Source organism: Microcaecilia unicolor, chromosome 7, assembly GCF_901765095.1.
Source record: "Microcaecilia unicolor chromosome 7, aMicUni1.1, whole genome shotgun sequence".
NCBI classification, from domain to species: Eukaryota; Metazoa; Chordata; class Amphibia; order Gymnophiona; family Siphonopidae; genus Microcaecilia; species Microcaecilia unicolor.
Window position 1 is genome coordinate 71332088 of NC_044037.1, and position 13311 is coordinate 71345398.

The window sequence follows — 13311 nt, forward strand, 5'->3', positions numbered from 1 at the left end:
TGGCTGGTGGGGATTTTCCAACCCCCGCCAGCTAAAGCGTTTGTCCTGCTCTGGTCTCACATTGCCTGGTGCCCTGTCATGTTTTCAATCGCTTTGCACGCTCGTTTTAATGAAACTGAGCATGCCCTTAATCTCACAAAAACTTAATCACAGGTTCAACATGGCTGTCACAACTTAAAACCATCTAAAAAGAATTAAAAAAAAAACACACCATAGTTTAAGCAAAATAAAGATATAAACATGAAGGGCAGAAGCTGCTTTTGTGGCTCTTATAAATAAAACTGTTTTAAACATTTTTAAAATGGTGATAAAACATTGGCAAAAACAAGATGGTTGCCACTATCCACACTTCAGACCGACCTACACCCACCTCCTCCGCCCACCCCTTAAAAACGATCACAACTGCTGAACACACCCACCTCCAGCTCCCACCCATGTGCGGCACACATCACACATCGCTGCCCCGCCCCTGCCCCGCCGAGGTCACTAAAGCTCCCCCCTGAGGTCGCCGCCGGCCCCCCCCTCCATCCGGGCCCTCTCCGTTGAACTTACAGCGCTTCACCTCCGAAAGGGCAGTAGACAGCGGCAGATCGCCTCCATTTGGCCTTCCTTCCCTCCCTGCGTCCCGCCCTCGCCGAAGTTATGTCACACGAGGGCGGCACACAGGGAGGGAAGGAAGCCCGAAGGGAGGTGATCTGCCGCTTTTGGAGGTGAGGCGCTGTGAGTTCAATGGAGAGGGCTGGCGGTGACCTCGGGGGGGGGGGGGGGGGAGAAGCGGCAGCGGCGACCTCAGGGGGAGGAGCGGTGGCGAACTCAGAGGGAGGGAGACGCTCTGGAACTGGGAAGGAGGGAAGGGGCCTGAAACTGGGTGGGTTGTAGGAAGGGAGGGAGGGGCCTGGAACTCGGAGGGAGGCCTGGAAATCGGAGGGAGGGGGCCTGGAACAAGGACGGAGGGAGGGGGGGCCTAGAACTCAGAGAGAGGGGGCCTGGAACTAGGAGGGAGGGGGCCTGGAAATCGGAGGGAGGGGGCCTGGAACTCAGAGGGAGGGAGGCCTGGAACTCGGAGGCTCTCTCTCTTTCTCTCACAATTCACTCTCACTCTCTCTCTCTTTCACACAGACACACACACACACACTTTGTCTCTATCTCTCTTTGAACTCACTTTCACACTCACTCTCTCTCTTTCACACAGACACACACACACTCTCTCACACACACACAGAGCGGCACAACGACGCCGGGAATGGATCCCAGGCACGTCGCTCACACACACCACACATACAGTGAACTCATTGAAGTCCAACAATACCGCACCATACCCCATATAGGTTACAGGAAGATGTATGGGGGAGGGGGGGCAGGCTACTCAAAAACGAGCCCTGCTTTGCTGCCTCACACAACTGGCTAAGCAGCAAATGACCCTCCACTGTCACAGGGACTCCTAGCAGCTCTCTCTCTCTCTCTCTCTCACACACACATATACACACTGTCACTCTCTCTGTACCCCCAACTTTTCCCTGCACCCTTTCAAGCACTACACATTATGTTCATCAAATTTTACATTATATGTCAGAAATAAAAAATATTGCCCGTTTTAATGGGCTTAACAGTTTGTTAAAAACATAAATAACTCTATTAAAAATGCTCATTTTGGAAAATAAATTACATATACATGAATGGCATGAGATAAGCTTTCAGATGATGCCTAAATAGCCTACGTTTGAAGAATTTTTAACACAGCATATAAAAATGTAACATTGAACTCTCATTAAAAAAATAATAAAAGAATAATAAAATAGCGTTTAGCATTTTTTAACTTAATCCATGTTTTTATTAACTCCAAAGTCATTTTGGTAACTTTAGTTTTTTTTTTAATTATTTTAAAGGATGCCGATACTGATCTAGTTGTTTATATATGTATGTTATGGTTCAATATGATTATATGTGATTTTGTGAGACTTATTTATGGTTCTATTTGTTTTTAACAGTAATGTTTTGCCCCTGAAGCAACCCTTAGTGGGCAAATCACGGCTGTGTCAGGGTTGGTTTTATATTTCATTCTCCAATAAAATATATTTTATCCTCTATTAACTGTGTCTGCTTCTACGACTACCGTCCTTTTGGGAACACTGGACCGCTTGCTTACTTGTTTCCAGGTTAATGCTACTACATATAGATCTGTTAAAATTCTATTTGCTTACTGACCTCTCCTCAATGTTTCATCTCTGTATATGACTATTTCCATGAGCACTAAAAACCAAATGAAAGCACACATTTTCTAGGCATAGTATGTATGCCCAGGTGGAATGTTTTAGTTCTGAACCTTTGGAATTCTATGCCCAAAGTGGGACAGCGCAGTCCACATTTGTGATCATGTGGTGCTTTTGTGAATGACCATTGAAAAGTGCAGCAATATATTTATTATTTGATTCTTGATACTGCCTTTCTGTCCTAAAGACCAAAGCATTTTACATGTTATTTGCAGGCACCCGGGCTGCTGAGAGGGAGGGGGGCGGGAGTGAGGCAAAATTCCCCAGGGCCTGGCGCCAACATGGCTGGTCTCCTGCTCCTGTGTGCCACAGTGCTGGGTTATCGCGTTAACTATGCTCTGCCGGCCACAGGTCCTTCTTCCAGCCTCATCCCGCATGAAGTACTTCCTGTTTCCGCAAACACATAGGGGAAGAAGGACCTGTGAAGCAGAGATAACGTGGTCCCGGCTCACAGGAGCAGAAGACAAATATTAAGCAAGTAAGCAGGCCCAGGGGGTGGGGGCCTGTTCAGGGCCGGTCTTGGCAAGAACTTTCTCTGTCATTATCACAATTAAGTTTTGTACCTGGGGCAAGTTTTGCCAAGGGTCACAAGCTGCTGCAGCGGAATTGAACTTGGTTCCCCAGGTTCTCAGTCCACTCCACTCCACAAATTTGACTGTACAATGACAGTCATTGTTGTACGAGATTGTAAACTTTGCATTAGCTCATGTCAGTGTATAACTACAGGGAGCGACAATCTTTTTGACATTAGGATCTCAGTTTTGTATTTATCTATAGAAGACAGTTGGCAAGTTCCATATTTCAGCTTTGCACACTTGTAGACCCCTCTGTACCCATAGTGCTTAACGTAGAGGAGCAGGGCTGATGGACAGATGACTCAGCTTTGTTCTTTCCAAACTCAATCACCACAGGTTTTCCTCGGAGAATGTATCCATTAACCAGCAGTAGGGCCTTCTGTGCCACCTCTGCACCTGATATTAAGAAAACATAGCACACCATATGTTAGTAAGAGAATGTCTATTATGTATCTTCTTCTTATATGACAGTACTTACATTTTATATTTTAATGTCAATGTTCTAAAAGCAAAGTTAGGGCATCTTGTGTAAGTGCATGAATACCCTGTGCCCCTAGGTTATATGACTGCAGTTTCATAAGTACCATCAGTATAAACAGTTTTATGAAGTAGTTAGACACCTACAACCTAAAATTAAAAAGGAAACATTTTAAGACACTCATACGTATGTTAAAAGGGTGTAGTCATGATTTTCCGAGTCACTGTTCTAAACTCTCGGTTCTGTAGGTTGATCAACTTGGGGCAGCTTAAGGCCTTTCCCTCCCGTTCAAATACCTCTGTGGGATTAATGTACAGGTGGTAAGCCTCTTTCAAAAGAAAGAAAACTCTGGAATGAGAGGGCATAGGATGAACTTAAGCGGTTATAGACCCAGGAGTAATCTAAGGAAATACTTTTTCACGGAAAGGTGGTGGACATGTGGAATCGACTCCCGGTGGAGGTGGTGGAGACGAGGACTGTGTCTGAATTTAAGAAAGTGTGGGACAGGCACATGGGATCTCTTAGGGAAAGGAGGAGATAGTGATTGCCCTCCCCTCTTTCCAACCAAACACTGTCACCCTAGGCAGATACCTTGTCTGCTTAAATCTGGGTGGTGTACATAACATTATAATAATACAAAGGACAATGGGAAATAGTTAGGAGAGAACTTATCAAGTGATCATGACCAATCAGAATGAAACTATTACACTGGGAACTGGATTAGAAGTAAAAACTCATTTCATATATGCCACTGAATAGTTTAAAAGGCGGTAATCATTTTCACCAATATCCAACAGAGCAAGATTTGAACCAGTGATCTACAGCCAACAGGAATCTGGCCACTGAATTTCATACAACTATTTATGCAAAGCTGGCTTGGACTTAATTGGAAATATCAGAGCAGAGGTTACTCCTGAAGGAGTTCTGTGCAAAATATTTCACACACATTTAAAAATTTAGCAATAGATCTGAAAGTTCTATTTCTCACAATCCACAATATAATTAGTATTTCTGAGATGAATTTAATATACAGAAAAAAAATTATTTCTCAAAGATAAAATATATAAATTTTGGTGCAGATTTCCCTTAGTAATACTGGAAAGTCTATCATAACTAGGGATCCCAGTTTTCAGTGATTTTAGTTTAATAGTCCATAGTATATGTAGAGCTCCCAGCCACAAGCAGGGTTGACATCTTGTAGATTGTAAACAAGGCTCCTACTGGCTAAGTCCGTGAAGCCTCCTCACCACCAGCACCGAGCTCTCTGTTTTCCTCTTTATGTGTTTCTTCTTCTTTCTTGGGCCTGTTTTTGGGATTTGCAACCCAGCCCCCTTTTCTTCAACAGCTCCTCGGCTGTTTTAAACCCAGTCCAATTTCAGCCAGGGTTCTCTCCGCACAGCTCAATCAAGTCGGGCTGTTTCTAACACAGTCCACTTACAGCCAGGCTTCTCTCAGCACAGTTCAATGGAGCTAGGCTGTTTCAAACACAGTCCAAGTACAGCCAGGCTTCTCTCAGCACAGCTCAATAAAGTCAGGCTGTTTCTAACACAGTCCAATTACAGCCTGGCTTCTCTCAGCACAGTTCAATGGAGCTAGGCTGTTTCAAACACAGTCCAAGTACAGCCAGGCTTCTCTCAGCACAGTTCAATAAAGTCAGGCTGTTTCTAACACAGTCCAATTACAGCCTGGCTTCTCTCAGCACAGTTCAATAGAGCCAGGCTTTGCGCGGGCTCAAAGCCTTGGGTCCCACCCTCTGGGTCAGTCTCTATTCTCCTGACCTCCTCCCGCTTTGACCCAGGCCTCTCCCCTATACCTCCAGTGCTGGCTGAGCCATAGCCAAGAGCTCCATGGGTTCGTCTAAGACCAGCTCAGCCTCCTCTTGCTCCATCTCCTCCGGTTCCTTCTCCCCCTCTCCTTCAGTAGCCCAGTCCATTTTCTCCTCCTCCCCCCACCCCTTTTCCAGCTGATTACCCTTTTCTTCATTAACTCTGCTAGGCTGCTTTTCCTTCTCCTGCCACCGGTTCCACCACCTCCTCCACCAGGTGGGAGAATCAGCTTTTCCTTTTCCCTGGCGGCCCTCTTCTGGAGCTCCTTGGTTCTGCACCCTACTTCTCCTCCCCCGGAGCTCTCCTGTGGCCTTCTGGGAGTTGTAGTTTCCCATCTTTATGTCCCTTTTGGGCAAAACCTGAGCATCCCTAGGGTCTTCCCTCCTACCCTCCGGCTCTCTTTTCTCCGGTGGGTAGCTGGGGTCCCTCTTCCTTTCGGCATATTCCTTACATACCCCCTCCCTTAAGCTTTTACTCCCCAATTCTTCCCCCTTTTCTTCCTTATCCTCGCCTACCCGGGATAGGGCATCCACATTTCCCAAACATCTCCCCGGACGATGCTCCACTGTGTATTGGAAGGGTTGTAGTGCTAAATACCACCGCATTAGCCTCCCATTGTTATTTTTCATTAAATTTAGCCACTTCAGTGGGGCATGGTCCGTTACTAGCTTAAATTGCCTCCCTTCGAGATAGACCGTACACTCTTGTATTGCCCACCTAATAGCTAAACACTCCTTCTCTATGGTGGAGTAATGGTTCTCATGAGGGAGGAGTTTACGGCTTAGATATAGCACGGGATGTTCTGCCCCTTCATGTTCCTGAGACAGCACGGCCCCTAGCCCCCTCCCCGACGCATCCGTTTGTAGGATAAAGGGTTTTTCGAGATCTACGGCCTTCAACACCGGTTCATGGCACAGGGCCTGCTGCATCTGCTCTAACGCTCGCAACTCCGCCTCCCCCCACCTCAGCTGGTCCGGGCTCTTACCCCTCAACATGTCCGTTAAGGGAGTAGCCATTACAGAAAAGTGCGGGATGAATCTCCTGTAATACCCCACCATACCCAGGAACCTACGCAATTGTTTTTTTCGATTGGGTCGGGGAAAGTCTTGGATGCTTTTAACTTTATTCAGTAAGGGTCGCACCTCCCCCCGGCCTACATTATACCCCAAATACTTCACCCTATACTGGGCAAAGTAACATTTCTTCGGGTTAAGGGTAAGTCCAGCCTCCCTAAACGATTGCAACACTGCCCCTACCTGTTTCAAATGATTGTTCCAGTCCTCACTGTGTACTACCACATCATCCATATAGGCCGCGGCATATGTCTGATGTGGTCTGAGGACTTGGTCCAGCAATCGTTGGCAGCTCGCCGCCGCCGAATTTAGGCCAAAGGGCAGCCTTTTGAATTGGTACAAGCCTATAGGGGTACTAAAAGTTGTCTTTGCTTGGGCTCCGGGGGAAAGGGGAATCTGCCAGTACCCTTTTGTTAAATCTAAAGTGGTAAGATACTGGGCTGACCCCAACCTGTCTACCAACTCTTCAATATAAGGCATAGGATAGGCGTCAGCTTGAGAGATAGCATTAAACTGACGGAAATCAATACAAAATCTCCACTCCCCTTCAGGTTTTGGCACCAACACCACCGGGCTGGACCAGGGACTATGGGATTCCTCAATTACCCCAAAGTCCAACATTTCCTGCACTTGTTTAATGACTTCCCTCCTTTTCATTGGTGAGAGTCTATAGGGCCTTTGCCTTACTATCTTACCCTGTTCAGTTACAATGTCATGCTCTACTAGGTGGGTACTCCCCGGGCATGCTGTCAAAACATCTTTAAAGCGCTCTAAGAGCCTTCCTATCTCTTTTTGCTGCCCCTGGGGTAACCAGGGGTTAACTCCGGGCTCGCAGGGTTTGAAAATCTCTCTTATTTGAGGCCCTAACTCCTCTCCTTCCTTTTCGTCCCCCCGCGTTTGAAACCCTACCCTCGCTACCCAAGGTTTCATAAGATTAACGTGAAACGTCTGGACCCGACCCCTCTCATTCGCCACCTCATACGTGAGGGGACCGAGTCTCCTCTTCACCACCCAGGGTCCTTTCCATCTAGAGGCGAACCTATGGGGATCTTCCGAGATTAAGATGAGGACCCTATCCCCGGCGGCAAACTCCCTGTTCCGAGTCCCTCTATCGTAATATCCCTTTTGTTGTTCTTGGCTCTGTTCTAGCCGGTCCTGGGCATACTCCTGCATCCTACCCAATCGGCCCCTTAGATCCTGCAAATATTCGCCCACGGAGTGCTCGCTGGTTTCCGGAGGTACCCAGTGTTCCTGTACGATATCTAATATACCCCTGGGTCTTCTGCCAAACATTAACTCATACGGTGAAACTCCTAAGGAGTCTTGCACCTTCTCCCGGTATGCATAGAGCACAAAGGGTAAAAGTTGGTCCCACCCGGTCCTATCCTCCCCCAAGGCTTTTTTTAGCATCCCCTTTAAGGTCCTGTTAAAGCGTTCCACCATCCCATTGGTTTGGGGATGGTAAGCCGCCGTACGTACATGTTTTATCCCAAAGGCCTCCCATACCTTAAGACAAGTATGGGACATAAAGTTGGAACCCCGATCTGTCAAAACTTCTTGGGGAAAACCTACCTCACAAAAAATTTTTATGAGTTCCCAGGCAATACCCTTGGCCGAAATGTTCCTTAAGGGTAGGGCCCATGGATACCTGATGGCCATGTCCATAACTACTAACACATAGAGATACCCTCTCTGTGACCTTGTTACTGGCCCCACAATATCCATGGCTATTCTCCTCACCGGTTGCTCTACCCGTGGCAGCGGCTTTAATGGGGCTTTAGGAGGGAATCTGTCGGATACCTTCTGACATCTGGGGCAGGACTTGCAGTATTTTTCCACCTCCCCATATATGCCCGGCCAATAAAACCTCGCCAATATTTGGGTCAGGGTGGCCTGGGAGCCCTTATGTCCGCTCAGAGGATGGTCGTGGGCCAGCCTTACCACCAGCGGACGAAAAGCTCGGGGTACCACCAGCTGTTTCCCTCCGCCCGAGTGCTCCCAATTTGGCACCCTTCTATATAGGATGTTCCCTTCTATCAGGAACCCCGGAGCTACCTGGCCTTCTCCCTGGCGCGCCCTTTCCCAGGCATACTCTAAGGTAGGGTCCGTGGCCTGCTCCCTATGAAATTGGGGAAACTGCTCCCTCAATTCTTCCGGGGCCACTGGCAGGTAACTCTCCCTCTGTGCCCGCTGAAGAGCCTCCCTTCTACCCTTCTGCTCCTTTTTTTTCACGGGTTTCCTTTTTTTTTCCCGGCCCGGTTCGCCCAATACCTCCCCCTGAAAAGGAAACCCCCCCCCTATTCCCTCTGTTTCTTCGTCAACCTCGCGGTGAGCCTGGGCCCTGGTAGTGACTAACACTTTTCTCTCCCCCATACACTCTATAAATGGAGGCCAATCCCTCCCTAAAATCATCTCATGCGGCAATCTGGGTAGAACGGCCATGGCCAGCTCTAGCTCTCCGGTGGGCCCCTGTAAGTTGACCCGCTGGAGTGCATAACGGGTCCTGGCCCCATGAATACATTGGATAGACACCCCTCCATCATAGGTCTCCCTGCCCGGGGCCCTCCTCTTTCTTATCTGTTGCCACAGCCTCCGGGAGATCATGGATTGGTCGGCCCCAGAGTCTAACATGGCGGTGATGGGTACTCCCTCCACCTTAACTTGAGTTAGGTACCTGGGCCTGACTCCTTTTTCTACCTGAGAGATCCACCCCTCCCGCCACTGGCAATCCTTTTTGAAATGGCCTACCTTACCACACTTAAAACACCCCTTGCTCCCAAAAGGAATAGCCTTTCTACTTGGGCCGGCGTCTAACTCGGTCTTTTTACTCCCTGCGGGGGTCTCCGGCTTAATTAGGGAAACTTTCGGGCCCCCTTTTTCTAACGCCCTAGTCCTGCCTCCCTCCCGCTCTGGCCCCCCCCCCCACTGCTGGGCTTCCAGGTAACATTCCAAACCCGATGTCACCCCCTCTACCGTCTTACATCCCCTCTTTATTAATTCGGCCCTAATTTCGTCGGGCAGACCCTGGAGGAATTGCTCCACTACTAATTCTTGCAGTACCTCGTGCAGGTTGTGTCGCTCGGGCTCCAACCATTTTTTCACTAAATCCATTAGCTTATTTGCTACCGCTTTAGGGGGGGTCCCCTTTTCCCATTTGGTGGCTCTAAACTTACGTCTGTAAGCTTGTGTACTGAGTCCATATCTGTCCTTGATAGCTTCTTTCAACCTTCCATAGTTGGCAGCCTCTTCCGGAGACAAATCCCTAAAGGCTGCCAAAGCCTCCCCGGATAGAGAAGGCACCAATCTCATGGCCCACTGCTCTTGTGGCCACCCAGCCGCCCCAGCCACCCTCTCAAATGCTGTCAAAAAATCGTCCACATTATCCTGCTCGGACAACTTCCCCCAGTTAAGTGCATTCATGGAGACATGTCCTACCGCACCGCCTCCTCCGGGCCCGTGTCCATTTGCTCCGGTTTCCCCCTCACGGGGAACATTAGCCCCTCTCTGGAAAAAGTCTTGTAGCATGTTGAGTACTGGTTGCTGCTGATCCCGGGCCGCCATCAGAGAGTCCTCGACTATCTTAGCCGTCAGCTCCTGCTGTTTTTGGAACTGGAGAGTCATCCACCCGAAGATCTCCTTGGGGTCCATCACGGCACTGGCACTGCCACCTGGGGGAGGGACAAAACAACAGAGAACCACCTCCAAGTGCGATTACCTCATTTAAGTTGGACTCTTTCTCTGATCCCTCTAACAGCTCCCCCCCCCCCCCACCCAGTTAGGCCCGCTTACCGGAACCCAAGATGGGTCTGCGCCTTTCTCAGCGTTGGCCCTCTCGTGGGGCTTCTCGTCCAGTCGGGTCACGGCCTCCTCTAGCGACAGGTCCCGCAGCAAGATCCCACCACTGCCACCACTTGTAAACAAGGCTCCTACTGGCTAAGTCCGTGAAGCCTCCTCACCACCAGCACCGAGCTCTCTGTTTTCCTCTTTATGTGTTTCTTCTTCTTTCTTGGGCCTGTTTTTGGGATTTGCAACCCAGCCCCCTTTTCTTCAACAGCTCCTCGGCTGTTTTAAGCCCAGTCCAATTTCAGCCAGGGTTCTCTCCGCACAGCTCAATCAAGTCGGGCTGTTTCTAACACAGTCCACTTACAGCCAGGCTTCTCTCAGCACAGCTCAATAAAGTCAGGCTGTTTCTAACACAGTCCAATTACAGCCTGGCTTCTCTCAGCACAGTTCAATGGAGCTAGGCTGTTTCAAACACAGTCCAAGTACAGCCAGACTTCTCTCAGCACAGCTCAATAAAGTCAGGCTGTTTCTAACACAGTCCAATTACAGCCTGGCTTCTCTCAGCACAGTTCAATGGAGCTAGGCTGTTTCAAACACAGTCCAAGTACAGCCAGGCTTCTCTCAGCACAGTTCAATGGAGCTAGGCTGTTTCAAACACAGTCCAAGTACAGCCAGGCTTCTCTCAGCACAGCTCAATAAAGTCAGGCTGTTTCTAACACAGTCCAATTACAGCCTGGCTTCTCTCAGCACAGTTCAATAGAGTCAGGCTGTTTCTAACACAGTCCAATTACAGCCTGGCTTCTCTCAGCACAGTTCAATGGAGCTAGGCTGTTTCAAACACAGTCCAAGTACAGCTAGGCTTCTCTCAGCACAGCTCAATAAAGTCAGGCTGTTTCTAACACAGTCCAATTACAGCCTGGCTTCTCTCAGCACAGTTCAATGGAGCTAGGCTGTTTCAAACACAGTCCAAGTACAGCCAGGCTTCTCTCAGCACAGTTCAATAAAGTCAGGCTGTTTCTAACACAGTCCAATTACAGCCTGGCTTCTCTCAGCACAGTTCAATAGAGCCAGGCTTTGCGCGGGCTCAAAGCCTTGGGTCCCACCCTCTGGGTCAGTCTCTATTCTCCTGACCTCCTCCCGCTTTGACCCAGGCCTCTCCCCTATACCTCCAGTGCTGGCTGAGCCATAGCCAAGAGCTCCATGGGTTCGTCTAAGACCAGCTCAGCCTCCTCTTGCTCCATCTCCTCCGGTTCCTTCTCCCCCTCTCCTTCAGTAGCCCAGTCCATTTTCTCCTCCCCCCCCCCACCCCTTTTCCAGCTGATTACCCTTTTCTTCATTAACTCTGCTAGGCTGCTTTTCCTTCTCCTGCCACCGGTTCCACCACCTCCTCCACCAGGTGGGAGAATCAGCTTTTCCTTTTCCCTGGCGGCCCTCTTCTGGAGCTCCTTGGTTCTGCACCCTACTTCTCCTCCCCCGGAGCTCTCCTGTGGCCTTCTGGGAGTTGTAGTTTCCCATCTTTATGTCCCTTTTGGGCAAAACCTGAGCATCCCTAGGGTCTCCCCTCCTACCCTCCGGCTCTCTTTTCTCCGGTGGGTAGCTGGGGTCCCTCTTCCTTTCGGCATATTCCTTACAAGATGCAAAACTCTGCAATAAGCGGTTTGTCCATGTTTGTTGCCACATGCCAGCGCTTTCAAGAAGTCTATGCAGCTGGCATGTGAATTACCAACTTAAAATACACAAAACCCTAAAGCCATAACCATAATAAGAGACTACTTATCTCGCTACGGCATGTGCTTTTGAGTTTTGGTATATGGAAAAAATCCCCCATCCTCCAATACATGATTCCTTCTCTCTGCATCCCCAGCTTGTTCATGCCAGTCTTGCCCCCCCCCCCAAGCTAGCCAGTCACTCCCAACCAGTCCCCTTCCATATAAGAAGATAAGAGTAGCCATACTGGGTCAGACCAATGGTCCATCTAGTCCAGTATTCCGTTTCCAACAGTGGTCAAGCCAGGTTACAAGTACCTGACAGAAACTCAAATCATGGCAACATTCCATGCTACATATCCCAGGGTAAAGCATTCCAGAGCTTAACTACTCGTTGAGTGAAAAAATACTTCATCCTATTTGTTTTAGAAGTATTTCCATGTAACTTCCTTGAGTGTCCCCTAGTCTTTTTACTTTTGGAATGAGTAAAAAATCACTTTACTTCTACTCATTCTACACCACTCAAGATTTTGTAGACCTCAATCATATCTCTCCCTCATCCATCTCTTTTCCAAGCTGAAAAATCCTAACCTCTTTAGCCTTTCCTCATACGAGAGGAGTTCCATCCTATCATTTTGGTCGCTTTTCTTTGAACCTTTTTTAATTCAGCTATATTTTTTTTGAGATATGGCAACCAGAACTGAACACAATACTCAAGGTGCAGTCACACCATGGAGTGATACAGAGGCATTATAGTATTTTTGGTCTTATTCACCATCTCTTTCCTAATAATTCCTAGCATCCCGTTTGATTTTTGGCCACCGCCACCACAAACTGAGTAGAAGATTTCAGCATATTATCTACAACACCTAGATCTTTTTCTTGAGTGCTGACTCCTCAAATGGACCCTAGCATCACATAACTATGATTTGGATTATTCTTTCGAATGTGCACCACCTTGCATTTGTCCACATTAAATTTCATGTGCCATCTGGATGCCCAGTCTTCTAATTTCCTAAAGCCTTCCTGCAATATTTCACAGTCCGTACATGTTTTAACAACCTTGAATAGTTTTGTGTCATCTGCAAATTTAATCACCTCACTTGTCGTTCCGATTTCCATATAATTTATAAATATGTTAATATAGCAGTACTGATCCCTGTGGCACTCCACTGTTCACCTTCCTCCATTGAAAGACATGACCATTCAACCCTACCCTGTTTTCTGCCCATTTACCAGTTCCTAATCCACACCAGAACTTTGCCTCCTATCCCATGACTCTTTATGTTTCAATAGTTTTTATTGATGGCATCAGAAAAATACACAAACAACAAACTGAAACAGCAACAGCAGCACCCAAACACTGCACGTAGCATGAATTCACACTGGCATTATGCTACACAATCCATTACAATTTTTGATTAAGCCCACCCCACTCCCTCCCTCTTTCCATCTATAAAGAGAGCCCATCAAAATCCCTCTCCCCCAACCCCCCCCTTCCTCCCTCATATCTCAATATCTCACCCAAGGCTATACTTCTTATAGCCCCCAGACCTACAATAACTTGTCTATCTCCCCCCCCTCCCCAGAAGCTGGATGA

General features: G+C 48.1%; 1 protein-coding gene across 1 annotated transcript in view; it reads right to left on the reverse strand.

Moving 5' to 3' along the window:
• Nucleotides 1–1127: 1127 nt before the first annotated feature.
• The window catches only part of RBM41 (RNA binding motif protein 41), a 48520-nt gene continuing 36336 nt past the window's right edge, over nt 1128–13311 (reverse strand). The window contains exon 8 of the mRNA XM_030210031.1: nt 1128–3241. Coding sequence (XP_030065891.1) covers nt 3072–3241 — 170 coding nt within the window. The 3' untranslated portion in view covers nt 1128–3071. The remainder of the gene's footprint in view (nt 3242–13311) is intronic.